Raw genomic sequence first — 27,265 nt, forward strand, 5'->3', positions numbered from 1 at the left:
GAGGGAGGTAAACTCTTATTTATTGTTAGAACTCACTGATATAGTCCTGATTTAAATTTAGAGCTGGGAATAGGCTCTAAGCCACAATCATCAGAACTTTGAAATAGTTTTTTGTTTGCTCCTTCATCAGATACTCATTGTAACACGATTTATGTGACACCCATTGTACCTTCTTAAAACTATTGGCCACCCTGATCTAACCAGAGAAGTTGGGTGGGAACGTAGAAGTAGGCCATCTGTGCTCCAGTAATTATATAACATTCCAGGATTCATTCATTCAGCAAACATCCATTGACATCTGCTAAGGATTTGGAACTGTTTTAAACCAGCCTTGCAAAAATGAACTTGACACATCAACTGCTAACCAGAGTTGCCCGTTTGGAGGGTGAGGAAACGGAGGTAAAAAGACCATTAAGGGGAGAGGCAGAGAGGGGCAGAGCCTGGGAACAATAAGGAAGAAACATTAAGCCAAGAAATGAGAGTCATAGTGCTTCCGGAAGAGGTGAGTACTGATATACCTGGCCAGCAGTTTGAGAGAACAGTAATCTGGGAAAGAGAAGGCACTTTCAGACTTTATCCTTTTTTGGTACTCTTTGTGCTGGGACACTGAATTTAATTACTCTCAACAGGTTTATTCATACTTGAAACAGTTCTGTGCAGGAGATTTGACCGATTCTTAGCAAATCTCCAGCAAATGCTTTTTTATATCACTTATGTCTACCCTCTCTGGGAAATTTACACTCTCTTTTGGGGTTCTGACTTTTGTGGAAACTGTGAGTAGGGAGGGTGTTGATGAGGAAGTTGACAGGTTTGTGACTGTGTCCCCTGTTGCCTCTGGGGTAAGAATACTTCTTTCTCACTGGCACGGAGGGACTCACGGGTAAGCTGAAACAATGCAGTTTCTTTCCACTGTTTCTCTTTTCGTTCTTTCTGGAGATACACATCTACAAAGTAGTCACATTAGCCAGTGGAGTGTTTTATTAGAAATAGTATGCCGTTCTAGATAAATGTCAGGTTGTAGCGGGCAATCACTTCATAATTATGAAACATATTTAGAATATTTTGTATTAATACCTTTTACTATAAGATCTTAAGAGGTAATGAATAATATTGGTAAGATTTTGGGGCATTTAGTTTACTTTTACTGATCTTTTGCACTATGTGACTGGATACTGCCAGTCAGAATTTAAAATTGTGTCATTAAACAGCTGTGCCAGTCACTTGCATGCCTATCTTGCATTCTGTGCCCGTTGGCCATCAGTACCACTAACAAACTGCAACTGCTTGTTTTCTGTGATGGGTCTGATCTCTCTCTGGATGTTTAAAAAATAGGTGTGTTTCCTTAGCTAACGTGAAATCCAATGCAGTGGGGTGTGGAAGGAGCACCACACATGGGCTGTAAACTTCACGTATGAGCTTTCTATTGTAACCTAGCAACTGACACATGAGACACCCTTTGCCATCAGCTTACATTCTCTGAGAACTTAGGTCAGTGCCTAAAATAACTCTGCTAATTGTGAAGGGCACATGTGGAATGAAATTCCAGTTAGCAGACTGGGAGCTGAGTGACTGAGCATTTGAAACCTTACTGTAGCTGCAGTTCACAACACGCCTCCCAGCAGTTAGGCCCAGAGCTCTTAAGTGTTCAGGTATGGGAAGAAAATTATGTGTTGTTTTTAGAGTCTCTGTTTATAAAGCTGGTTAACCAGTGACAGATGGTTAAAAACCAAATCGACTTGAGTTACAATATCAGGGCTTCACTGCTGAGTTTTCCAACTGTTGAGCAGTGGTGGAGTAACCTAAGTACGGATGGCTCGCAGAAGGGACATGAAATTGCCGCAGTCTCTTTAGGACTCACTGTATTTTGGATCTCACTGTGCAGTTCAGGTATGTTGTTTGTGTGGAATTGTTTGTAAGACAGATGGAGATTATTAAACTGTTCAGCTCCAGAGTTGGGCATGAGAGCCTCAATGTCTCTCCTGCACAGAGCATACCTATATCGATGAACACTGTTTCTTTTCCTAGCGAGCCAATATTTCAAATGAAAGTACTCACATCGTCGTTATAAGTGGACTCAAATTCTAGGATGGAAGAGAGGCAGGAAGTTCACACAGTGTTGTTTATCATTCATGTGGTAAAATGCCTCTTTAAGATTTACCTTCCTCTTTTCTATTTCCCTTATTCTAGCTCCAAAAGGCAGCGTTTTATATTTATAGGAAACAATAAAAGAAAATGTTAAGCCTCTTAGATTGCAGAACATGTGGTTTTTGTATATTTTAAAACTGCTTAATAGATTTGAATTTTATTTTCAGAATAAGATGAAAATCAGCACCTCCATTTTCTAACTAACTTCACTTAAACTAGTGTAAATAATATAAAAAGCTAAAGATTTGTTGATATTCTCATTCTCATACATTGTAAAGTGTCAGATTTAGTTTTGGCTTCTGAGTATCTGGTATTTTAAAAAAGTACATAAATCATGTAAATGATACTTTGGAACTTCTACCTGAAGGTGTTATTTACTTCAGCATTTATTCAAATTTATTTGTACACTTTGTTATATGATAGAAATATTCCTGAAAATTATGTACAAATAGAGTTTTGTAATGGGAGTGATTTCAGCAGATTCTATACTTGGAGAACTGATCACTTTCATGGAATTTGTGTGTAAAGTGAATAGGAAATCATAAATTAATTCATGCTGTGGAGATTTTTTGTATAACTGTTTCTTACATTGAAATTCACTGATGTTGCATAATTTTAGTTAAATTTCTCAGAAACAAAAATTGCATTTTCGTTATCAAGGTCTGTATACGTACCTGTATATTTATATTATACTAACTATATGTATATGTACATGAAGCTTTTTGGGAACCCATAGATGGAGGTCTGTGTGGTGGGATTTGAAAATGGCTTATTAGATATATTGAGTATTAAATTTCATCTTTGATTGGGAAAGACTTTCTGGAGAAAAATATCTAAGAGTTAGGAGATGAAAAATGTTCAAATTGAGTATGGTTGTGCATACCTGTAATCCTAGCACTTAGGAACCTAAGGTGGGATTAGGAACTCAAGGCTAGCAAATTCAACACTAACCTGGAACACACAATGAAACTATTTTATGAGAAAAAAATTGTTGTTCTTGGTAGTAGATGCTTGTAGTACATAGTGATTGCATTTATCATGGCAAAGGGTTGGTAGGTGTAAATAACACATTTTAGCAACAACAACAACAAAAACAAAACAAATAGAAAATTTGACAAATATTCTAGTTTTTGTACATTGCATCAATTTTGTGAATTTGAAAAACTGCAGTATTATTGTACTTATGTAGTGCTATTGGAGTCTCCGGAGTTATTAGCTTGAATGATATGAAATTGACAATACTTAATAACTTGGAGCATATAGAAGTAGCAATCTTATACCAATCAGCTTAGTTGTCCCACCCTACATTTTTTATTAATGCATATTGGTTTTACAGATTAATGGGTTTCATTTTAGCAGTTTTCTATGTGAATGTACATATTTTGATAATTTACCCCATAATCCTCCTGTGAACACTAATATTACTAAAAAACTGGCCTTAAGTTCCTGACCATGGTAGCAAGAACCAAATATTCTCATTAAGCATGAGCATTATCCAGTTAAAAATAGAATGATCAAGAGTTACTTCCTGTGAGTAGATCCCATATGTATGTTGCAGCCTTCTTTTAATCCTTAACTTCTATTTTGTCTTTTCAAAAAATCTTCATTTCTATCAAGTGTTGCCTACAGTGTTTATCAGGTCTAATGACTGTGGGTCTACATCTTGAAAGGTGAAATTGATATTTAGCAGCCTTTGGGATGTCTTTGAGGAGGTTCATTTTTTGCTCTGACCAAATGTATATTATAATTTTAGGGCTTTTTTTGTATGCACAATGTGCTTGTTTTTAAAATTTCCTATAGTGAAATCTGAGATCATTTATTTGAGTAGTTCAGATTTAGTGCCATAAATCTACAAAAGACTGATTTTAGTAGCAACATAAGAATTTGTTTGTTTTCACTCATTTACCTTCTCATATTTTCTTTGACTTGTGTGTCATTTGGAAGCATGTAAGCATGTTACTTATCGTCTAAATATGTGGGATTTTCCAAAGAACTTTGTTGTCATTTCTAGTACTCTAATTTGATTTAATTATAGTTAGAAAACATATTTTTTATGACTCGAATCTTTTAAATTTTATTGACTTGTATTTTGTTTGTTTGTTTTGGTTTTGGTACCAAGGATCAAACTCGCGACCTCACACTTGCAAAGCAAGTGCTTGAGACTCTGGGCTACATTCCGAGCCCTTGACTTGCTTTATTATTATGATCTACTCAAAAAATATTCTGTGGGCACTGGAAAAAAATTATATTCTATTAGTCTGGACAACTATTTGACTCTCCTAATTGACTTAGTATGTCAAGTTGATTGCTGATGTTCAAATATTGTTTACCCATATCCTTACTGATTTTGTATATATTTGTCTTATCCTTTGGGAGAAGCATATTAAAATTTCTTATTATAGTTATGACTTTGTCAGTTTCTCTTTGAAGCTCTGTCAGTGTTTTGCTTTATAGATAATGAAGATTTTTCAACAGATGCAGTAGCACTTTAGATTATTATGTCCCCTTCAATGCATTTCTCTCTTTAACATTATGAGATGACCCGTTCTAGCCTAGGCAATATTTCTTACTTTGAAATTTACTTTTTCTCATATTAATATACCCACTCCAGCTTTCTTCTAAAGGCTTTTCTCTTTTAGAGGATTTCTATCCAAGGTAATTATAGAAAAAAATTAAATATACAACTATTTATTTTACCATATTTATTTAAGTAATAAAAATATAAGTAAACTGCTGATAGTTTTTAGACGTCCTTCTAAAATTCCATTTTTACATTGTTAGGGTTTCTATAAACATGTTTTCCTGTTGGCATATGACTGTTACTTTACCTTAAGTAATCTTCCTTATATATAATGCACAATATTCATATATTTAACACAGAATATGAAACGATCACTGGCTAGTCAGAATGACTATTAGCTAAAAATAATATGCTTGGTATCAGCCCTGATATTTAGCAATCAATATCCTTTGACTTAGGTGCAAGAGTGTTTTTCCATTCACATAAAGTTCTAGCTTCTATATATATGATAAAAAAGAAAAACATATACCATTTAGAATGTACTTAGAGCTTGTTGATACGACAGATGTACAGCTTGTACATACTACAGATATATCAACATATTAAGGCATGACTTCTTTACATAAGGGCAAAATCCACGAATAATTTTAAAATTTTTATTTTAGATTTTGGCTGATATTTCAAGTAACAAATACTTGTTCAATAATTAAGTTTTTTGTTGTGATTGTTGAGGTCTTCCTATAGTCAGTCACTAAACATTTGAGAGTGAACAGTACTACCTGGTCTTACCCTTAAGAAGCTGTTGAAGTCAGGGAAAGAGATCTGCTGCCAGGTGTAGCGCCCTAAGTATGTAGTACCACAGAAGGGTGGTGGAGTGTAAGGCTGTAAGAGGGCACCTCCTGATCTTACAGGAAGTAAGAAGCAAAAATAGCAAGTCAGTTCACTTATCTCCCAGAAGATGGAAACTATTTTCTAATATATGCCTCTTTCATTATTCTAGATATTTTATTTACTTTGTAATTAACATAGTTTCAATTTTTTTCCTCTCCATATCTGGGGCTTCCCTTAGAATCAACACTCTACTTTCCATCCTCTATATAACTATAATTACCTAGAGAAGTGCCTCATACATTATTGGTTCCCAGTAGCTATTTTTTGAATGAATGGATATTTACTTTGAGCTACTGTGAAGGATATAGGAAGAAACTGGAATTGTTGTTCAGCCTTGTCTCAGCTGGATATTACATAAAGGAAGTGCATGTCATCGAATGGTATATGGCCACAGCACTCAGGGAAGACATCATCAGGAACCCAGGGATGAGCATTGACAACAGCCTGTTGTTCTAAACTCAGAGCAACAAAGTGATTTCACCTTCCACCTACTGAGAACAGAGTGAGAGTCTGAGAGCAATTCCCCCAACCTCAGGTGTTGCTAAGAGCTGTATCTGCTTCTGATCTTTCCCACACAATGTAGCGTCAGTAGTTTTGGTCACAGGAATAAATTAGTTTCAGTCTCCATTAGGCCAGGGAAGCTTCGATGACGAAAGGTAGGGAAAGAGGTCAGACTGGTATGGTTATAAAATATCATACCAATAATAGTTTGCTGGTTAAATAGTTTTACACATCTTGTTTGCCTTTTTTTTTCTTTCCCTTGCCAAAACACTTTGGAAACAAATAAGTAAGCTCAGTTTTGGAGTGAGGGAAATGTCTAAAACTGGACAATAGATGTAACTGCCCACTTACTTTTTATTATACTTCACATGCAGGTTATACATTTGTCTGTATATTATTTTTCAGTATAGGAAAACTCAGGATAAGGAAAACATTCTTCAGAAATGAATGTTAGGTAAAAAAAAGCAAGGCAGAAGGAGATACTTTATGATGCCATATATATAAAACTCAGATGAAAACTTCAAACTATTTTATTTAGGGTTAGGCATGCAGTAGAATGATACAAAAGAAAAAAACAGGAAGTAATCAGTATAAAGCTACAGGCTTATCATGTGTAGGCAAAATGGCACATGGAGGAGCATCTTGGCTGTCATCAGTACTCAGTTTCTTCAGCACAGTGGTATTCTCATATTTTCTTACTTTTTTATTTGTTCCAATATAAATTTATGATTTGTAAAGTTCTATCTGGGCAGGCCATGTTTCACAGCACAAAAATTTTAAAAAGTAAATGAAAAAAGGAAAAATTAGTGCAATAACAAAGAAGAAGGAATTTTAGTTTTTATACTCACTTTAGGATTTTTTTCCTATAAATTGGGAAAGTTATTCCTTGCTTCTGCTTGCTTGCTTGTTTTATGGTGCTGGGGACTGAACCTCAAGCCTGCTAGCCACGCACTTTACCAGTGAGCTGCATCCCCAGCCCTTCGTTCAGCACACCCCCTCCTAAGCCCTTGGTTGAAAGAAGGGCACATGTACCATTGGGTTGAACAAGTGCTAGTGATTTAAACTGCATCCATGCAGCATCTCTGCCTACGATTGGTATAATACTGGCAATGTAGGTGCCAATACTAGTTAAAATAAGTATTAAGTATGTATCACATTTCTCTGAGCAGTTCTGTACTTTAGTATTAAGTGCCGCACATGGAGAGAAATGTCCATCAGGAAGGGTCAGTATTCTCAGCTGATCTATACCTTTTCTTATTTTCATTGCCAGTTTTGTCAGCTGTTTCAATAGACTAAATGTATGATGATTATGGTCACCATTATGTGTAACATTCTAATTCCCTACCTCCTTTTTCTTATTTTAACTGGGGAAGGTCTCTATATAATGTACTGTAAAATAGACTCTTTAAGAAACAAGGACTGAGCATGGCAATTTCCTCTTGTAAGTAAATTTTTATCTGTGGCATAGAACAATATTGGGAGATTTCTGCCCTGCACAGTCATTCAGAGACTGATGCTCCCTCCAACCCCTGGCAGTGATGACTAATACAAATGTAATAATGAGCTACAAGTGAAGCACATGTGTGATTGTAAGTTTTCTATAAGCCATTGTTAAAAAGTAAAAATAAAAAAGTAAAATGAATTTTAGCAATATATTTTATTTAACTCAATTTATCTAAAATATTGTCATTTCAGCATGTAATAAAATATAAATTATTATGCTATTTTAAATACTTCTTTTATATGAAGTCTTTGAAATTCAGTGTGTATTTTCTGCATTACACTATATTTTAATTTAGACTAGCCACATTCCAAGGGCTACTATATTTGACAGAGTAAATTTACAGGTCTAATTTTTTTTTTAGGATCTTAGAATTCCGTGCCTTTTATGAATCCATCCCATAGACAAGGTTAGTAAATACATAGAGGATCCCAAAGAGGTTTTAGGGCCAGGTCTTGGCACCAAAGTATATCATTCTCATCCATATTCTATTGGCTAGTGCTCAATCATATGATCCAACTGCGTAGACTACTTGGGAAATGTAGATTAGCTACATTCCCAGGAGGAAAAGGAAATAGGATTGGTGAGCATAGTGTCTATCATAGCAGAAAAAGAATTATTATTACTACAGTTTACAATTCAAGAAATTATGCCCAAGCAGATTGAACTATAGGTTAGTTAGTGGGATAATATACACAGAATTCAGACTTCATTTCCCAGAGTGATGTTTCTTTCTTTCATCATACTGCTGTGTTTCCTCTCTCACCTCAATTTGTCCAATGGCCTCTCTTTTAATTCTGTCCATTTAGATGAAATTCTTGCAGTAAACCTGATATCTTCAATATTGTATCACATCAGCATTCACTAAATGTCATTATTCTATTACTATTATTTTAGAAAATCACAGGAACCCAGTATAATAATGAAGCAAATGCACTTTATTACTAGATGGTTCAACTAACAGTACTATTCTAAGCACTGCATTATCATTTTGAGTGGGTCTTTTCCTTCTGAGTACTAAGACTCTTCATTTAAAGCAAAGTATTATTAAGATCCTCATCAAGCCATTCAATCAATGTATAAATCGCATTTTGTGTTATAATGAGGAGTCTATTCAATTGAAATTTTTAGCTTTTAAAAGTGCTTAGAAAAATAGTAACAAGTGCTATTAATGGTAGAATTATTGAAATGCATGGATAAGTTGCTTTATTTTATAGATGGAAAAGGCTATTTTAGAAGGAGAAATGAGATACGTTTCCTAAAGCAGACTAGTAGCAAAGAGTGATAGATTTCTAATGACTACTGATTATAACACAACTGACTCTCAAGTACAGGTCTTACTGAAGACAATGTAATTAGACTTCTGCCTTTTAGTTTTAAATTACCCATAACACAACTGCTTGAGATTTTTGTTGCTATATGACAGTTTTGATACAAAATATATTCATAGAAATCAAACATTTTAAAATATTAAAAGATACACAATGAAAATGTTCCCTTCCATCTTTTCTAATGCAGAGTTAGTCCTTCTACAGTTTCTCCTTTCTATACCTTAATCAGATAGGAATTCATTCTTATTCTGTTTCTTGTATATCCTTGTCGAGTTTGTGTATGCATTTATAAACATGTCTTAATATAAATTCTACATTTTTATCCATATATATGTATGCACATTATATATGTTTAATATCTTGCCTTTTGACTTAATAATATGAGACTTTCAGAATATGGAGTCCATTTCATCATCACTTTTACAGTTGTATAGTAAATTACAAAGTACATGTACCAGAGTAATGGACAGTTAATCTACTTAAAAATCTTTGGATATTGCAAATTGTATTGACACGAGTAGATTTGTATATAAGTAATTTTACAAAAAGTGTAATTATGCTGGATACATGAGTTATTAGAGATAGGATTGCTATTCAGTGTGGGCTACTCATAGTTTGCATGCTAGTGAGATATTTATCTTTAAATGGCTTTAGATTTTGAATCTAGGTCTTCACCACTTCAAGGTTATATTTGCTGTTTTTCTACTAATATTCACATATTTATATTAAACTTTTGATCCATTTGGGATTTATCAAGGTGTACAATGATCCTATTTAATCTTTTCCAGATATTTATGTGATTACTACATTTTTTCCTTAATAACTTAAAATATCTTCTTTATCACATGCTCAAATACACATGCATACTTGTGTCTCCTTCTAGCTTTATTCTTTGCAAATGTTTGTTTGCATGGTGTGTTAGCATCAGACAGTTTTTAATTCATGAAGTTTTATAATATATTTTAATGTATGCTACACTAGTCTGCCCTCATTGACCTTTTTCTTCCAGTTTTCACTAGCTATTCTGATGATCCTTTTTAATATTAAAAGCTATTCTCGTCATTCAATCCTTTTACCACACAGAAAAGGCAAGCTCATTGAATAAGAAATCACATTATATTTATGAAACAATTTAGGGAAGATTTTATTTTAGCAATAGAATTTTTTCATATAATATTATTCCATTTAAAAATTATTCAGTAACATTTTAATGTTTTCTAAATTTTGAGTTTCTAGTTTCTTTTAAGCTTATTAACAAGACATTTTTTGTTGCTGTATGATTAATGTAGTCTTTAGCTTCCAAAAACTTGTTATTTGTATGTTAATTATTATTTTTTAGGTTTTTTTTTTAAATTTTTTTTTTAAATTTTTTTTTTTTTTATCTTTTTCCTTTTTATTGGTACCAGGGACCGAACTCACGACTGCCTGCTTGCAAGGCAGGCGCTTATGCCGCTGAGCTAAATCCCCAGCCCCTAGGTTTTTGTTTTTTACTCCACTGGTTACATTTTTCATTGTTGGAATTTTTAAATCAGTTCTTAAATTTTTCCAACTACATAGTCACATCACCTTTAAATAGTCGTAGGCTTATTTCTGCTTTCCAGTAGTTACTAATGTGCCTCTGCTAGTTTTAATTAAGTTATTTTGTGGCAGCAAACAACTCCTAGATCTTTATGGCTCACAACAAATACATTTGCTTATTGTGTTACATGTCTATCATAGGATGATCCTCAGCTCTGTTCTATGCCTTTATCATTTGGATCACACTGAAGAAGTGGCTTCATCTGGCACATTCTAGACTTCTGAAATCAGGGAGAAAAGAGTGATTTGATAGTTTTAAAAAGTCCAGCTACTTCATTTCAGTTCATATATGACTAAACCTAATTAATATCTATTTATGGGGTGAGAAGCTATAATTCTCTTACAGAGAGGACTGTTAGAAATCAATAATACAATCCATTATAACCTCTATTTAATTTTTCCTGATAAGCAGCAAACAATATATCATGTCTTTCAGTTCACTAGCTCAAAATACTGTACTTAAATTCTATAGACTTATAATTAACGTTGTCTTCTTTATTTATCATTTAACTCCTGTAGAATAAAAAACCACTCAACAATTCAGAGGCATGAAACAGTAAGCATTTACAGTATTTAGCTTACATGTTTGTTGGTCTCATAGAGGTAATTTATATAGGATGGGCAAGAGAGACTCTCTCTCTGTGTCTCTCTCTCTGTCTCTCTGTCTGTCTGTCTCTTTCTGTCTCTCTGTCTGTCTGTCTGTCTGTCTTTCTCTCTCTGTCTCTCAGCAGTACCGACAATCAAACCCAAACTTTGGACCTAACACTAAACTACATCTGCAAACCTCTTAAATTTTAATCTCTTATTTTTTGTCCGGAGACAAGATCTTGCTAAGTTGCCCAATTTGGACTCAGGTTTGTGACCCTTAGCCTTACCTTCCCCAGTGCTGGGATTATAGACATGTACTACCACTTCAAACTTGCTTCACATGTCTCTTATCTTCTTCAAAGTCATGAGCTGGTCAAGGCATGGCTGAGACGAGGATGAGGAACTTTGTTAGGCACAAAATTTAAACCGGTGACAAAGAAACCTTAGCAATCAAGCTATACGATATTTTAATGCAGTATTTTTGTAAAACAAAAATTAATGCAGATAAATTCATGATGAAAAAATAAAATGTTAAACATAGAATCAACAAAGAGTGCTTGACAAAGCTGTTTTAGAACCTAGGCAAAAAGAAAACTTTGTTTCTGTCCGAGCAATTAAGAACTATTTTTATTGAATATTATGCATAGGTACTATATATTACAGTGATAGATTTTATTTAGACGGTATACATAATATGAACAGTTTCATTTAGTTAACCAATCATGAAGAATTTATATCAAATATATTATCCTTTTCACAATTATAGTCTATTAATATGTACAGTAGTTTGAAAGCTCATTTTTTTCAGATTTCATTTAGAAATTTCAATATACATTTTAAAAATCTTCTGGGATCCTCAATTCTCAATCTTTTTATTGTAGAGTTAACTTTTAAAAACAGGTGAAAATTATTGAAGGCCAAGTGTTGGGTGAATGAGAAAGGTTATTAATCTTTGGTCAAAATGAAAAATGAGTATAAAGACAGATATTCATATTATTATATAACTTGTGAACTTGCTTTGAAATAAGTTATTAAAGTATAATTTCAGAATTTTGATTTTAATTGTATTATTGAAAATGAAAAAATAAACCTTTTAAAAAAGAAAATAATAGTGCCACATTTTGAACTGTGGAGGACAGTGTGTAAAGTCTAAAATTAATGTTTTTCCTTCATCATAACATTAACTTGAAAGAATGTCCTAGAATTCTGGTGGGCAGGGACTATAAGTGTCAGACATTTGATAGGATTATCTTAAGAACAGTGAATCAGATGTGTAACTTGTAAAAGAAAAGTCATAGTTATATTTGTCTTGCCATTATGCAAAGCTAGAATGGAAATATCACATTAGGAGAGACTAACCCTACCACATCCACAAAAGCTGTCTCTTGACCTTTCAGTTAGTTTCAGTCATGCTATGAGTATAAAATCTGGCCTTGACGATGTATGCGTATATCAATAACTAGAAATATAGACTTACTGACCATTCAATAGAGATAGTCCACTTAATGTGTCAATATATCTATGAATGAATCAATTATCCAGCCTCTGATTTAGGAATATACAAAAGTATAGTAATACCTAAACCTCCTTATCAATGATATATAATACTTGTATGGCATTTTAAACGTATTAAATATATTTTATACCTATCTATATCATTAAAATCCTTTTATCTTAAAAGAAGTTACCCATCTCTTCTTCTGTTTTGCATATGTAATTATATGCACACACACACACACACACACACACACACACTTCTTAGGAAAACCTCAAGAAAAAGAAAAATCGGGCTGGAGATTTAGCTCAGCGGTGTAAGCGCCTGTCTTGCAAGCAGGCAGTCTGAGTTCAATCCCTGGTACCGATAAAAAGAAAAAAGACAAAAAAAAAAAAAAAAAAGAAAAAAGAAAAAGAAAGAAAAAGAAAAAATGTCTAGGTACATACCTAAAACCCAGTATATTTGTGAATTACAGAGTGAACAGTAATGATCAGTGTAAGGTAAATTAAATATGTGATAGTGGTTTCATTTGATCATTAACAAAATTAGTAAATGAAATTCTTGACCATTTTCTTTCTAGTTTAATCAGTATTTTATTCCAATAATTTCTTATTTATTTGACAGTGTCAGGGAATCATAGCATAGTAAACCTTAATTTATAGAATCAGTTATAGAAAAGTAATCAGTCTTTTTCCAAAATTTGATGTAATGTTTGTACAAGGAATTGATATAAATACTGTACTAAGATAATTAAGGCAAAATATTTGCCCTCAAAGACCTTACTATATGGTATTTCAAAGTGGAAAAATATAATCTTGCTCTTTAGGTAGAAAGTCATATAACTGGCAAACTGAAATACTGGCTTTGAATTAACTTCTGTGTTTTACACAAAGAGTGAGGAAACATCAAGATGCCCCGCCCGGATGGCTGTGCTTAAGTGATGTGTTCCAGCATCAGAATGTATTTGGCTGGCTCAGCACATTGTTGTGTTTTTCTCAGTTCCAACCCTCCTTTTTCCTTCCTACAAACAGAGCAAGCTATTTCACTCAGCTGTGAAATATGCACCATTGCAAAGCAATGTGTGATTAAGCGCTGGAATGAGTGGGGCAGGCCACTGCTGTAGGGGAGGAGATGACAAGGAATTCAGTGTGCCTTGGGCCAGGCATTAGGGGCAAGGCTTGAGCAGTCACGGATGCAGGATAGGACAGTTCAGACAATAGCAATGTGATGAGCAAAAGGTGAAAGACAGAATGAGCCAGGCTTATTTCAGAGGTGGTATGAAAACTGCCTTCTCAGAAATAAGAATTTAGATAGGAGTTGGAGCTAGGAGGTAGACTGGGAAGCAGCCAGTGAAGTCTGAAGAACGAGCCATAGCCTACAGACCCAGAGCCCTGCATTCTGCCATTAGATAACCTTACATCCTTGGAAAGTCATTGAAGATTCTGAGCTTCAGTTATCTGAGATGCAAAATGATACTTTCACACTGAAGAAATCCCTATAGTGGCTTCCTGCTTTAAAGTATCCTGTGATTCTTTTATAGTGGTCTTCTATAAACTAGAATGAGGACTTTGGAATCCATCCTAACACTGTGGAAACTTTAAGTGGGCTATGAACAAGAAACTCACATAATGAAGGAGGCAAATATTATTATAAATTTGGTAAATGATAATTGGCTTGAGAAGGAGGATTAGAGATACAGGAGGAAGAAAACCAATTGAGAAGTTATGCTACTTACTTAAATGGGAGTAGGACAATTGAAATAGAAATTTAAAAAGAGAAACACAACTAGAATCATTATTTATTCATTCTTTATCAATAGTCAAAACTATATGAGGTTCTGGAGATCAAATGGTAAGCAAATTAGCAAAGACCCCTACTCTGGAACGTTTACATTGTAACAAGAGGAAAAAGCAGGATTTGATTATAGATCAATAGAATATTTGTGCCATTAAGAGAATGTTAAGGTCAATAAGGACATAGGCATACAAAGAATTTGCAACACAAATACCTTATAATTGTCCATAAAATGGAATATAGGCAGCCAAAAAGAATTATGAAAAATATTGGTTGACATAAAATATGGTAGATAGTCCAGCAAATAAAAGAATTACAAAATGCATGAAAAATACAGATTAAAGCAACACTGAGATTCCATCTCACACCAGAAAGAATGGCTAGCATCAAGAAATTAATCAATAACAAATGCTGGCAAGGCATTGGGGAAAAGGAACCCTTCTCCACGATTGGTAGGAGTATAGAATGGTGCAACCACTGTGGAAATCAGTGTAGAGACCCTCAAAAAACTAGAATTAGAGGTTCTGTTCAACCCAACTATTCCCCTTCTGGGTATCTTCCCAGAAGAATTTAAAAAATGCCACAGCATTATGTATGCACCCATATTTATAGCATCCCAATTTATAATAGCTAAATTGTGGAACCAACCCAAATGCACATCAAACAAGGCACTGATAAAAAGAATGTGGTGTTTTTATACAATGGAGTACTACTCAGCTATAAAGAAGATTAAACTCAAGGCTTTTATAGATAAATGGATGCAACTTGAGACCATACTCATTAGTGAAATAAACCAGGCTCACATGTGTAAATGTCATATTGTTTTCCTAATGTAAGAATGCAAAAGCATAAATAAGATCCAAAATGTACAAGAGATATTGTAAAAGGAGAAGAAAATGCTCAATAAGAAAGAACTGGGATGAGAGAAAGGAAGAAAGAAGAAAGGAAAAAGAAAAAAATATATATGTGCATATATATATATATATATATATATACAAGCTACTAAATAGCCTATTAATTCCTATTTATTCATTGAATAGTCTGTGCTTGTTTGATCAATTTTATGCATATATTTTATAATCTGAGCAATTACTTTGTAACATTGTGCAATGTGTTAATCATTGTCAGTCTCCTTTTATCTTGTTTTGAAATTCTGTATAATTGCCTTTTTAAAATAATAAATACAGAATATAGTCTAGAAAATTACGTACTACCTTGCATGAATAATGCTTTTTTTTTTTTTTTTTTTTTTTTTTTTTTTTTTTTTTTTAGTACCGGGGATTGAATTTATGACTTCACATTTGCCAAGCAGGCACTTACCCTGGAGGGCTAAACCCCGGCAATAATGCAATTTTTGATGATTTAGTTAACTGCTTTTCATTCAGTGATTCTTTATTGAATGCCAGCTATTGTTTTGGGCTCTAGAGATAAAAATGTTAAAAAAAAATGATTCATTATTCAGTTTTGCCTTACGTTTTCTGATTGTTTGCAATGCATTCATGTTATTGTTTTTGCAAAACATGTTTCTAGAGAAGTTTTCCAAGGTCAGTTTGTGTGGTATATAAATGTGTTGTGGTAGAAGATATACAGTTAAAGATGACATTCTTCTGTCCTGTGTCTCATCTAACTCTTACACAGAGTGAAGGTGGCTCCAGGACACCAGCCTTCCTCTTGGGGTAGTTCAGGACACTGCCTGTTCTTTGGTGACCATCATGATCAGACTTCTAGACTTGGTCTGGCTTTAAACAAAATAGAGTTCTGATGCTGAGACTGTTGCTCTGTTAGCTGTTTATAGTTCTTCTAGGAGACTGCTTATTCCAGCCTTGGTGTCTATTTACATTTGCTGTATGTTACTTGACACTTTTTTATTCCTGTTGAAGTTGCCTCTCCCGGAAATCTCTGTCATTCCATAAACCTTGCCCTTCCACACAGCTGACCTTCCACAGTTTAAAAACAAACTGTATTCTGGCTACACTTAAAGGCACATTTTGGGTTGGTTTCGTAGCTAGGAAGTGGGTGTAATATCTTTGTGGGCAGATGAGTTAAAGTGGGTTCTGGCACTAGCTATGACTAGATTCCAGAAAAGCTTTTGTGTTATTTTCCTTTCCTTCTGCCTCTGCTCTATGTCATGATTACTAATGGCATCTCTGTTATAATGCACTCATCACCAACTCATATTTTTAATATGCCATATCTTTGTGTATATGCTGGAGATATACACAAAGATAACATTTTATCTCTAGAGCCCAAACAAGCAAAATCCACTAAATTATTGTGAAAATTGCCTCATGTTCTTTTTAATAAACATGCATATACTTACAAATATATTATAAATATCTATATGAAAGTATGTGCTTACAGTCCTATTCCCCAGAAATATGTCACTATATTTTCCTTGTGTTGTTATTGTGCTTTCTATTTACATAGTTAGGTCTCACTGTGTCTGTAACAGTGTCATCCATGCAAAATAGGTCGATTCTTTCTAAAGAGAACAAACACGATAATAACTATATACTTAAGTCTTTATTCAACATCAAGTGGCTTCTTGGTCTTCATTATAAAATGATAGAATGTTTGTCCATTTCAAGAATGCATCTGTTTATTTTCTCATGTCAGTCACAGTTTAAAAAGATTGCTAGAGTTAAGGTGGCCAATGTAATCCTCATTGCGGTTCTGTGATGAAACTCTTGGGACATTTTAATAAAGAGGGCACTTTGGGTCATTGATTGTCCTAACTTTTGTACTGATCTGAATAAGAAAGGGAAAAAAGAAGTCTTTTTAAAAAATTTTTGGTACTGGGGATTGAACTCATGACTGTGGGCTTGTAAGGTAGGCCACTGAGCTAACTCCCCAGCCCAAGAGGTCCCTTTTTACCAAGTCATACTCCAAGTACTTTCTACCTTGCTTGGGGAGTGAAAACTTTCTTGACATTTCAGTGAGCTATACTAGGACAAAAATTTTGATGTAGTACAAATGAATGGACAAGAAACATAGGCAAACTTTAATGATAGAGTCTACTTTTTGCTAGCTTCAGAAATAAATTTTCCTTAGGAATTTCCTTTGTCATCAATGCGCTCTCTCTCTCTCTCTCTCTCTCTCTCTCTCTCTCTCTCTCTCTCTCTCTAATTATTGAGTTCAGCCCTTGGCTGATTAGACCTCTCTACACCTAACTCCATTTTCCATTCAAAGTCTAAATTGTTGTCACAGAGATACCATGCAATTATCAAGAAACAAGATCTTCTTGTTTTTTCCTTTATTTCAATCTGCTTACAGAAGTGATCTGCTGTACCATTTTATATTAACTACTGACAATCCCTTTATGTCTCTCATACCAGCACATCTTCTTCAGCCATCTACTTCTGGTCATATGTATTTCACAGACTTGAACTGAGTGCTCACTTGTGATAATTATTTCATTTTGTGTCTCTTTTATTTTTACCCCCTTTTCCCTTTTCTTTTTAAAATTAATTGTAATAGTACACTCTACTATTTGTAAGTCACCTGCAATAACTACATCCTCTTCCCCTTTTGGAATTATTAGAGAAATAATATATGTTGTTTTACCCTGTAAATATCCCATGTAGTCTTTTCATTCTCATAGTTTCTCGATCTCTAGCTAGGTTGTCCCTTTTTATTTCTTCATTATTTACCTCTTAATATACTTTGGACTCTCATTAGACATTCATAAGATGGTTTCTGTCTCCTGTTAAGATGGAGTGGTAGAATAGTTATCAGAATTTAGGATGCTATGGGAAGGAGTTTATCGATCACGTGTTAAATATTGAAAGGGATAACTTAAGCTTCACCGGATGTTTGTATTTGCTCGGAGCTCATTTATTGGTCTGGCTTTTCCTTTTGTGTACTTCTTGGAACTTCATTCATTGTTTGATATGAACAAAATTCTCTGTAAATCAGAGAGAAGAAAGTTTTTTCTCACTAAGTTTATAGCCAATCTAAATAAATAATGTGTGTAAAAAATGACTTTATAGATAAAATTAATCTGGGGATTTGAAAAGTGCATTGAAACAGAATTTGTTTCTTAACTGGTAATTGATTTAAAAAATAAAGTATAATGCCCTTTGAAGAGACTGCATCAGTGTTATAGGATTATTTTAATGGACTCTTCATCCTCCATTTTGGTGTGTCATTGGAGTATTAATAATGGATTGTTGCTTCACTTTGTGGTCAGATATGTTATTCTGATCCATCTTTATTTCCCAGGGGAGTCTCTGGAAAAGGGCAATGAGGGTAGATTTAAAGCCACATTATTGGAATTCAATAACTTTCATCTTGTTTCTATGTCTAGGGCTTGCTGAAGAGTGGCTCTAATATAGAGAATCAGTCAAGCATGGGGCAGGCAAAATATCAAAATGGATTTTCTTAACTAAAATGTAAGCTAGATTCTGTGTTTTAATTTAGACTTTGACGCTCAACATTAAATTTTCCAGAAAATGTTCTAGATGTTTACATTTTCGGAAGGGATGAGCATAAGAATAAACATTTACCAGCACAAATTTTTGGGTTAATGAAAATAAGTATAAATTTTTATAAGCCAGTTATATACATCTTCTATAACTGAAACCAGCCCATCACAATTCATTTATAATTCCTGAGGAATTGTGACAGTCTTATTTCAGTTATGTAAGGTACACTTAGTTCTCACTGTCTTCCTTCTGGTTGACTACTTAACAGCTTGACAGTGGAAGTTTCTGAATCCTAGCGTGCCCGTGTCACTCCTGGAGTGACAAGTTCTTGCTTCATCAAGTAATAGAATGTTTCTTCAGTAATATCAGCTCCATTGTGGGTTTACATGAAAATATAGAAGAGAACTGATGATGTATTCAGCCATACTCTAGGACAAATCAATCACATTAAAAGGGAAAAGGGGATAAGTATCACATTTAAACTCTTATTTCAGAGGAATAAATGTCTTTCCTGCACTTTTGTCTCTGTTTAAAGCCTGCTAAATTAAATAAAAAAGTAACTGAAGAAAATTGGTTAATAACCATTATTAGTGACCCATTATTTATTTGTTAGGATATGGCTAATAGCAGCTGACACATAATCTTAAGAGAATGAGGGCAGTGACAGTGTACGCAGTGATAAGTCTCTCCTAACACAAAGAACATGTGGGGCTCTGGAATCCTGTTGTTTTGATACTAATATTCTTCAGTCACTTTGATATTATACTTTATATTATTATGCATAGTTTGATATGTATTCCTTAACTATTGCTTTGCCAAGGAACTGACTTCATTGCTTAGTTGTTTAACTTTTACTTTTTTCTTTTTCACGAAACAAATAACTCTCTACTTGAATAATGGGGAAAATTTAAGACATAAAAAATAGTAAAGCAATATGTCCGGGAGGGATGTAGCTTAGGTTGGAGGCCCTGGGTTCTGTTCCCAGTGTAAGGGGAAAAATGATATTATACCCTAGAGAAAATGCAATGAACAACTTTGACAGTTTTTTTTTATTTCTTTCTCTGAGTGTACATAGCTATCATTTTTCCTGTATAACACTTATAACTTACTATTTTTTAGTGAAAAATACATCTGGAACTTCTTTTGATGTCACTAAATATATTTTTGTCATATCATTTTTAGCTTTTGTGTATTGTTTCATTATATAGAACAATATATCATGCTAACCCCATCACCTCATTTGAGACTTTTGGTTTTCATATTTTTTTCATATTTCTTTACAATTGTAAACAAGCCTGCATTGGTGCTTCAGTTGGAAAAAATCCATTATTACCTGAGCAGAGCTTCCTAGGACTAAAGGGTTAATAGGCAATGGCGAATTTCCAGAAAGTTAATTGAGACTTCCATCTTGTCTTCCCAACGTGAAAGGGTGACACAGATTGAGAGTATGGACTGGCTTTTACCTCACTCTCAAAGTCCTAACTATGGCATCTAAAATTAACTCCTTCTAGAATTTTGATCCTACAAAGTTTCATTTCCTGTTCCAGTGTCTGATACGTGAAACTTAAAAATTTATGTCTATAATGTTAGCTTTCAAAAGGCTTGTCGTAGGTGTTTAAACAAAAGTCAACAACCTTTCTAGTTGCTGTGGATGTTTTGTGGAGGAGGAAAACATGGAAACACATCCTTAGAAGCTGTGCCATGGTCTTAGTGATCTAAATATATAGAGTACATCTAAAAAAAAGGCTGAATGCCCAAAGTCATGACATGAGTCAGCAGTAAAGTCTCAAATAGTACTTTCATCTTTTAAACTTCCTTTTCTCAGTATTAATAGTGTTTATTAATAAGTCAAAAGAGGGCCGTGATAACTAAACCTACATGGCCCTTTGTATTTAGAAATTATTCTGACAATCTTTCAAAATAGTATTAAATTCCCATCTCAAACAAAGTAAATCTAAATTACAAATAAGTATTGATAGGTTTTCAAAAGGAAACTCTTAAATGACTCCATGGAGAGTGGAAAGTAGATGGCATAGGCAGATGGAAATAAGCCTCAACGGAATATGTATGTCTGTGTTGCCTACTGATGAGGGAGAGTTGGAGGATGGTTGAGTAATGGGCTGAACCCACCAGAGGAACTGAGGCAAGAGACGAAAAAAGATCAATAGGAATTAACCCTGTGGTTGTTCATGGTGGTTTGGCTTCCATTCTTAATGAATCATAGCTCTTTTTATCTCAGGATGGTGGTATGGATTTGCATGGTTATTTCACCTGCAAGCTAACCTGCAGGAGCCAGAAAGATAACATTCTACGTCCTCAAGCCTGAAATTTAAGTCTCCTAGTTCTCAGGCTAGTGCTCCATTTAGTGGCAGGAAATAGCAGTCATTTTACTAGAATTTATAGAGATACACAAAAACTTACAGGTAACTAAAGCTCAGGCTGATTTAGGAGTGGCAAATAAAAAAGAAAATGAAAAAAAGGGAAAAATATTAGGTCTTCAAAGCAGAAGTCACCCATCTACTACCATTGTCTCTACAGATGAGTAAACTGGGGCTTAGCACTCTGTGGGAACATACATAACCAGGAAACACTGGGGTGAAGAATTCAGGCTTTCTGATGCCTATCCTGATGCAAAGTTCCTCGAGTGTTGTTAGGGAACAGCCATTCCTTTTTCTTAGTATTAGTAAAAAAGCTTCCAGTTTCTCACTGTTAAATCTGGAGTTACTATAGATTTTTTTTTTTTTTTACTGAGTTGAAGTCTCCTGTATACCTAAATTACTGGGAGTGGTGGTTTACTATTTGGGAAATAAAAATACCATATCATAGGAACATCTTAGTCTATTTTTGGAGAAAATGCAGTTTTAATAGTCAATTGAAGATGACGTTATACTCTGAAAAAGGAATTTTTTGTCATAAACTTGCAAGTTTTAGTTCATATGGTTTACTTAAGAGTTTTATGACAAATAACTACATGGGTCTCTTGGTCTGTATTTTACAATATAAATTACATGTGGGTTAGGTAAGAATCTCTCTTCAATTTTTTCTAATGGAAACACACATAGGGCAAGCATATACATAAAGATAGTTTTTATCATTTCTACAATTGCCAGTAAGCAGAATTAGATGAAACGATAACATGGATTTTTTGCAGTGTTACTAAAATGTATATGTAAAATCTATTTTGTATTTACTTCTTTGTTGCTTACTGAATTTAGAACATGAAAAACAATTAACTCTAAAGGGAATGGCATGCTCTGGATGAGGTAGGAGTCCAAGATTTTTGAAGCTCTGATAGGAAAAAGACGTGGAAATTTTCCTTAAAAGTAGGTTTTAGTTTACTTTTTTAAAGGAAAACTGTTTGAATATGTCTCAAAATTATACAAAAATGTAATTCAAGCATGCTTTGAGGGAAACACTGAAATTATTTTTAGGGAAAGAAAGAAATTTTAGGCTTGTCGGTGAATGGAGAAATGCCTGCTGTTCTGTGGTGAGAGCGGGTGTAGATTAGATGGACTTTGTTTTCTCTTTGAAGGATTGCATGTGAGAAAACAAGAAGTAAAGAGAAGTTTGAGGGCTGAGTTTGTGAAACTTGGGTCCCAAGTGCTGCTTCAGTACTTGGGTAAGGAATTTGCTAGAGTGCACGTTTTCTCTTTAGAAGCACACGGAGCCCTGGAGGTTGGCAGTTTGATATTTTTGGCAGAACATTAGGAGGCCCACCTGAAGACTGTTGCCAGCAGCAACTGGAGGGCAGATTGTGCGCTGTTGACTCTTTTGAGAAGCTTGTCATGATGGTTTTCCTGATATGAACTCAACTGTTCTCATTGTCAGAGGAGCTAAGATCCTTGCTTTCACTGAGAATGGCTGTGGTTCTCTTTGGGAACCTTGGGTTACCTTGACTGTTGCTTCTTGGTCCAGTGCAGATCTCAGCCTGGAGACACAGATCCTTTACCCCCCTAGAATAGAGTTTCTAACCTCTGCAGTGGGCCTTTGGCCTTCCCAGTGCAAATCCTTGATACAGATTTGCATGAGACATTGTCTTGGGCTTTAGGCCTCCAGCTGGACATGTGGCAGACAGTGCTATGAACTCTAGGTCTTCAGCTGGACTCATGCAGGACATACCATGGGATCAGGTCCTCAGATATATTCTTTGGGTCTCTAGTCCTCAGAGAGATCTCTTGTACTCTTCTGCATTTAACTTTTTGAGTGAACATTATAAAATAATCTCATAATTTTTGTGGCTTTTATTAAATCTATTTTATTGCAAACCCTGACAACCACAACTTTCATGGCCATTTTGACTTTATCAGCCACATCAGTGAATCAGGTGGATGAGGCACACTGTAATATTTTTATGAGCCTACCCTTCCGTTGAATGTCACTCAGCAGAAACACTTCCCAGAAACATTTACCATATTTTTTGATCATACCTTATTTAGTCAATCAGTAGAGGACGTCTACAACTGCATCAGAAAGTGACAAGAATGATAGGATAAGTGTGTTCAAAGTGAGGGGTCTATTTTGAGGGAATTAATAGCAATGTGTCTGTATGTGATATATTTTAATTCTTTTTTCCCTCATTCCTCAATTCCTGATGATGAATGGGAACATTATGTATACCTAAAACATGCCAGTAAACTTATTTAATAAGAATAGTGATGTATCACATCCTATAATAAAATTTTAAAATGTAAACATTCACCATATATATTATTATGTTTACTAGTACATTTTAGGTCTTTAAGGGGTGGAACTTGGGAGCCTCTAGTGATCTCCGAATGCTGGTAGGTCTGTGGCACCCTTGTCTTTGGTAGGGGACAACATCCAACCCCCAGCAGAGTTTCTGCCTCAGACCCTGCTGTTTGCTTCACCTCTGTGGGACTCCAGGGTCCTCTCTTTACAGCTGTGCCCCTGTTTTACCGAGCCTTTCTCCAGCTGCATGCTTACTCAGGAGCCCATACACACACCACACATTGCCGTGCATCTATGTGTTGGCTTCTTTTTTTGACTCCTATTATTTCTGGGTCCCAGAAATACTCCTGCTTGTTTGGTTTTTAAATTTTTTAAAAATCTGACCCAGGAGTTTATTGGTTTCTGGGGTCCTGGGAGGACCTGGCTTCTGCAGGCATGTTTCAGAGTTCCTATACCCACTGATAGCATGTCTTTATTATTTAGCAGTGACTCTAGCCTGAGAATTTAGTAGTATTGGAACTTGGTAGGAAAAATTCCACTTTCCACTATGCTGAATTTAAAGACTTCTGAGGGTTAACTGAGAGAGTGCCTGCCTGCTCTGGGTTTTGTAGCCTTTAGGCATTAGTAGAAAAAGGTATAACACAAGCATGCTGTGTGCTGAGTGTAATGGTGCTGCTCGGAGGTTTTTTTTTTTTTTTTAATCTACCCTGAACTCATGGGTCACAGCTCTGTGTTTCTTACTGTCTCATAGATCTCACAGTACCTGGTTCTGGATTCCTGGCCAGGCCCATGACTTTGCTGCTGTCTGTCCCTGGGGCTCATGTTGCTACCCCCGCTAATACCTGCTGAGCATTTCTCTAGCCAGCACCGTCCTTTCTGCTTTGCTGCAGAGAGGCTTTTTCTGGCAAACAGTTCTCTGACTGGACCCATGACCAGCTCTGCCTGATGCACCCTGGGTGGTGGCAGTTAGACTGGGTCCTGATTGGCAGCTGCTACCCTCAACTTCTTCCCTCAGAAGAATTTGAATGTTTCTCTGGGTGACATGTTGGACAAACCTGGGCTGAAATCTGTCAGAATCAAGAAGCAACCTTACTTCTTATTCTAAACACTCTCAGTTACTGGATTTCAATTGCTGACCTCCTTCAAATTGTTTTCCTTCATCTGGATTTACTTTCACGACCTGTAACCTGTATCTGCTGACTGCTGAGTCTCCCCAGCATCCCATGAGCACTGTCATGATAAAACACTTTCAAAATGAATTTCTATATGCATTTTATTGAGCCTGTGAACTTTTAGCTCCCTTTTCCTTACTTTTCTTCTTTTTCTTTCTTTTGTGGTGTTATTCATTTTTTAGTGAGTTTATTATGTAGGCCAGGGCATTCTCGAACTTGCTATGTAGCACATGTTGGCCTTGAACTCATGATCCTCCTACCTCAGCCTCATGAATGCCAGGGTTATAGGAATGGACCACTGGACCAAGCTGAGACTATGAATTCCTATTTATTTATATAAATTATCGTGTAGCAAAATTGATTTTTGGGGGTGTATAGTTCTACAAATTTTATCTCACATGTAGATTTGTATCATCACTTGTACTACAAAGATGAGAACAGTTTTACCCCCCTAAAAAAATAAAAGCCTTTCTTATGTTATCAGTCATAGTCAAAGCCTTTCCACCCCCAGTCACACTATGTAGCTACCACATAGTGAGTATTCATTACTATAAGTCTGTCTCTTGAGAAGGTCATATAAATAGAGTTGTTCATGCATAATCTATAGAGGCTGGCTTCTTTCACATATAATTCTTTGAGATTTACCCAAGTTGTTGTATCAATAGTTTGCATTTTAAAATTACTGCATATTGTAATATAGATGTAAACCACATGCTCCTGCTACCGTGATATTGTGCTGCCACAGGCCCAAACCAACAGGTTAAGTGACCGTGGATTGAAACCTCTGAAAATATGAGCCAAAGTAAATCTTTCCTTCTTGTAAATTACATATCTCAGGAGTTTTGTCAGCAGTAGCAAGCTGATGGAAACAATGACCAAATTATTGCTGACCATTAATTATGTAAAGTGAACCTAGGAAAACAGTCCTCTGGTTAGAGACATAATTCACATACAGAAATAGACACATTTTCTATGAACAAACAGAAGCTATCTTCTGTTGATGTTAAAATCTTCAGAAATTATATGAAAGAGCATACTATGATCTGATAATATTCAGGAGAAATTAGATGAGGTAGTTTCATCTGTCCATAGCAGTACAAGATAAGAGACAAACTTTGGCAAGGTTGTGAAGGTTAACCAAGTTTTTCTTGGTATCTTTAATCACCTCTCTTTGTTCTACCTTTCTTCTAACTTTGCATCCCTGAAGTCCTCCAACTCTTTATTCCTAGATATGGCTTACAAAAAATAGGAGGTGAGTCTAAAAGATAAGGTAAGAGTCTAACTCTGAATTCCTGAGACTGAGCAATCTGAACAACTGGATCTTTCCATGGTCCCATTGTCCCAGGTGAGGCATACTTGGGAATCAGGGAAGGAATCCAAAAGGCCCACAGGAAAGATCTGGCCACGTAAACGTTGGAGAGTGGGGATAAAACTGGTGGGAACATAAGAAAGAAATAGATGTGAACAGGAAAAATGGGGTATTTTACATTTAGTCTATAAAAGGCAAGTTTTCAAAATAACTTGCTTTTGGAAGATGAAATGGTGGACCTAACTTTCTCTCTCACCATTTCTAGGTAAGATTCCATGGTTAACACTCCATAATCTTCAGTATCTTTAAATGTCTTTTGAACTTACTCACTTTTCTTCCGTTATCATCCTTTCCTCTCAAAATGGAATGGAATTTGAAATCAAACCTTGACATTTGTTTGGTTTAAATTTTACTCTCTGCATCAGCTTTGTATCAGTATAACCAGTCACTGTCTTTTTAAGTGTTTTAAAATTGCAAGTCTTAGAATAAAAGACTTTTATCTGTTGTTAGTAATTTCAGTAAGATGAGGAGAAATATTTTATGTATATGCCCTTAAGGTGAATAGACAGGCAAGGAGGTAGATAGACAGACATTCTCCAATTATGAAGGGATTGCTTCTTTTTATATTTCTAAGAAAATTATTCTCTTGTTAAATTACTATTTAGTTTCCATTGAGGAGCACTGCAGTTAGAGCCCTCTAGTTAGAGACACAGTTCACATACAGAAATAAACAAATCCTCTGGGAATGGAGCTATCTTTTGTTGATGTCAAAATCTTCAGAAATTATATGAAAGAGCATACTATGGTCTAATAATATTCATAAGAAGTTACATATGGTAGTTTCATCTGTCCATAACAGTATAAGATAAGAGACAAGCTTCAGGCTTGCTCTCAAACCTGCTACTCACTGAGCAGTTTAGCTATGTGGGCTGAGGTTTATTTCCAGTTTCCATATGTCCCATGCAGTAAGTCTGAAAGGAAGTCATTTCTTCCATGCAACAGTTAGGCTGGCCTAACATGCTTCCTCTTCACCTTGTTAATCAAGTGCTTGCAGGACTCCAACACCTCAGATCTCTTAGAGCCTTTTAATTCCAAAAAGTTCCTGCTGAGAGGCAACCATTTAGCAAACTATTTTTAAAACAGATAATATCTGGTTATCTGAGTGAATAAGTACAAACACAAGTCCATAATCTTCAATTTCTTTCATATAAATATTCAACAAATCGTAATTGTTAAGAGGTTAAGTATCAGGAACCTCAAACTAATTATTCTGTAAATATTTGCTCAACAATTATGGAGAGGGACAAATAGATTTGCTATTATTAA

General features: G+C 35.0%; 1 protein-coding gene across 5 annotated transcripts in view; it reads left to right on the forward strand.

Moving 5' to 3' along the window:
• Positions 1-27,265, forward strand: part of Akap6 (A-kinase anchoring protein 6) — a 466,251-nt gene that overhangs the window by 155,862 nt on the left and 283,124 nt on the right. The window contains exon 1 of one of the 5 annotated variants that reach the window (XM_063246550.1): positions 299-502. The exons of 2 other annotated variants lie outside the window; for them this stretch is intronic. In XM_063246550.1, coding sequence (XP_063102620.1) covers positions 476-502 — 27 coding nt within the window. In that variant the 5' untranslated portion in view covers positions 299-475. Of the gene's footprint in view, positions 1-298; positions 503-1,535; positions 1,888-27,265 lie in introns of those variants that run through there. 2 more of the 5 variants (XM_063246564.1, XM_063246554.1) reach the window with 2 other exon arrangements.

This window comes from Cavia porcellus, unplaced genomic scaffold (assembly GCF_034190915.1).
Source record: "Cavia porcellus strain 051 isolate PalLab524CR breed Dunkin Hartley unplaced genomic scaffold, mCavPor4.1 scaffold_1, whole genome shotgun sequence".
In the NCBI taxonomy this organism is placed as follows: Eukaryota; Metazoa; Chordata; class Mammalia; order Rodentia; family Caviidae; genus Cavia; species Cavia porcellus.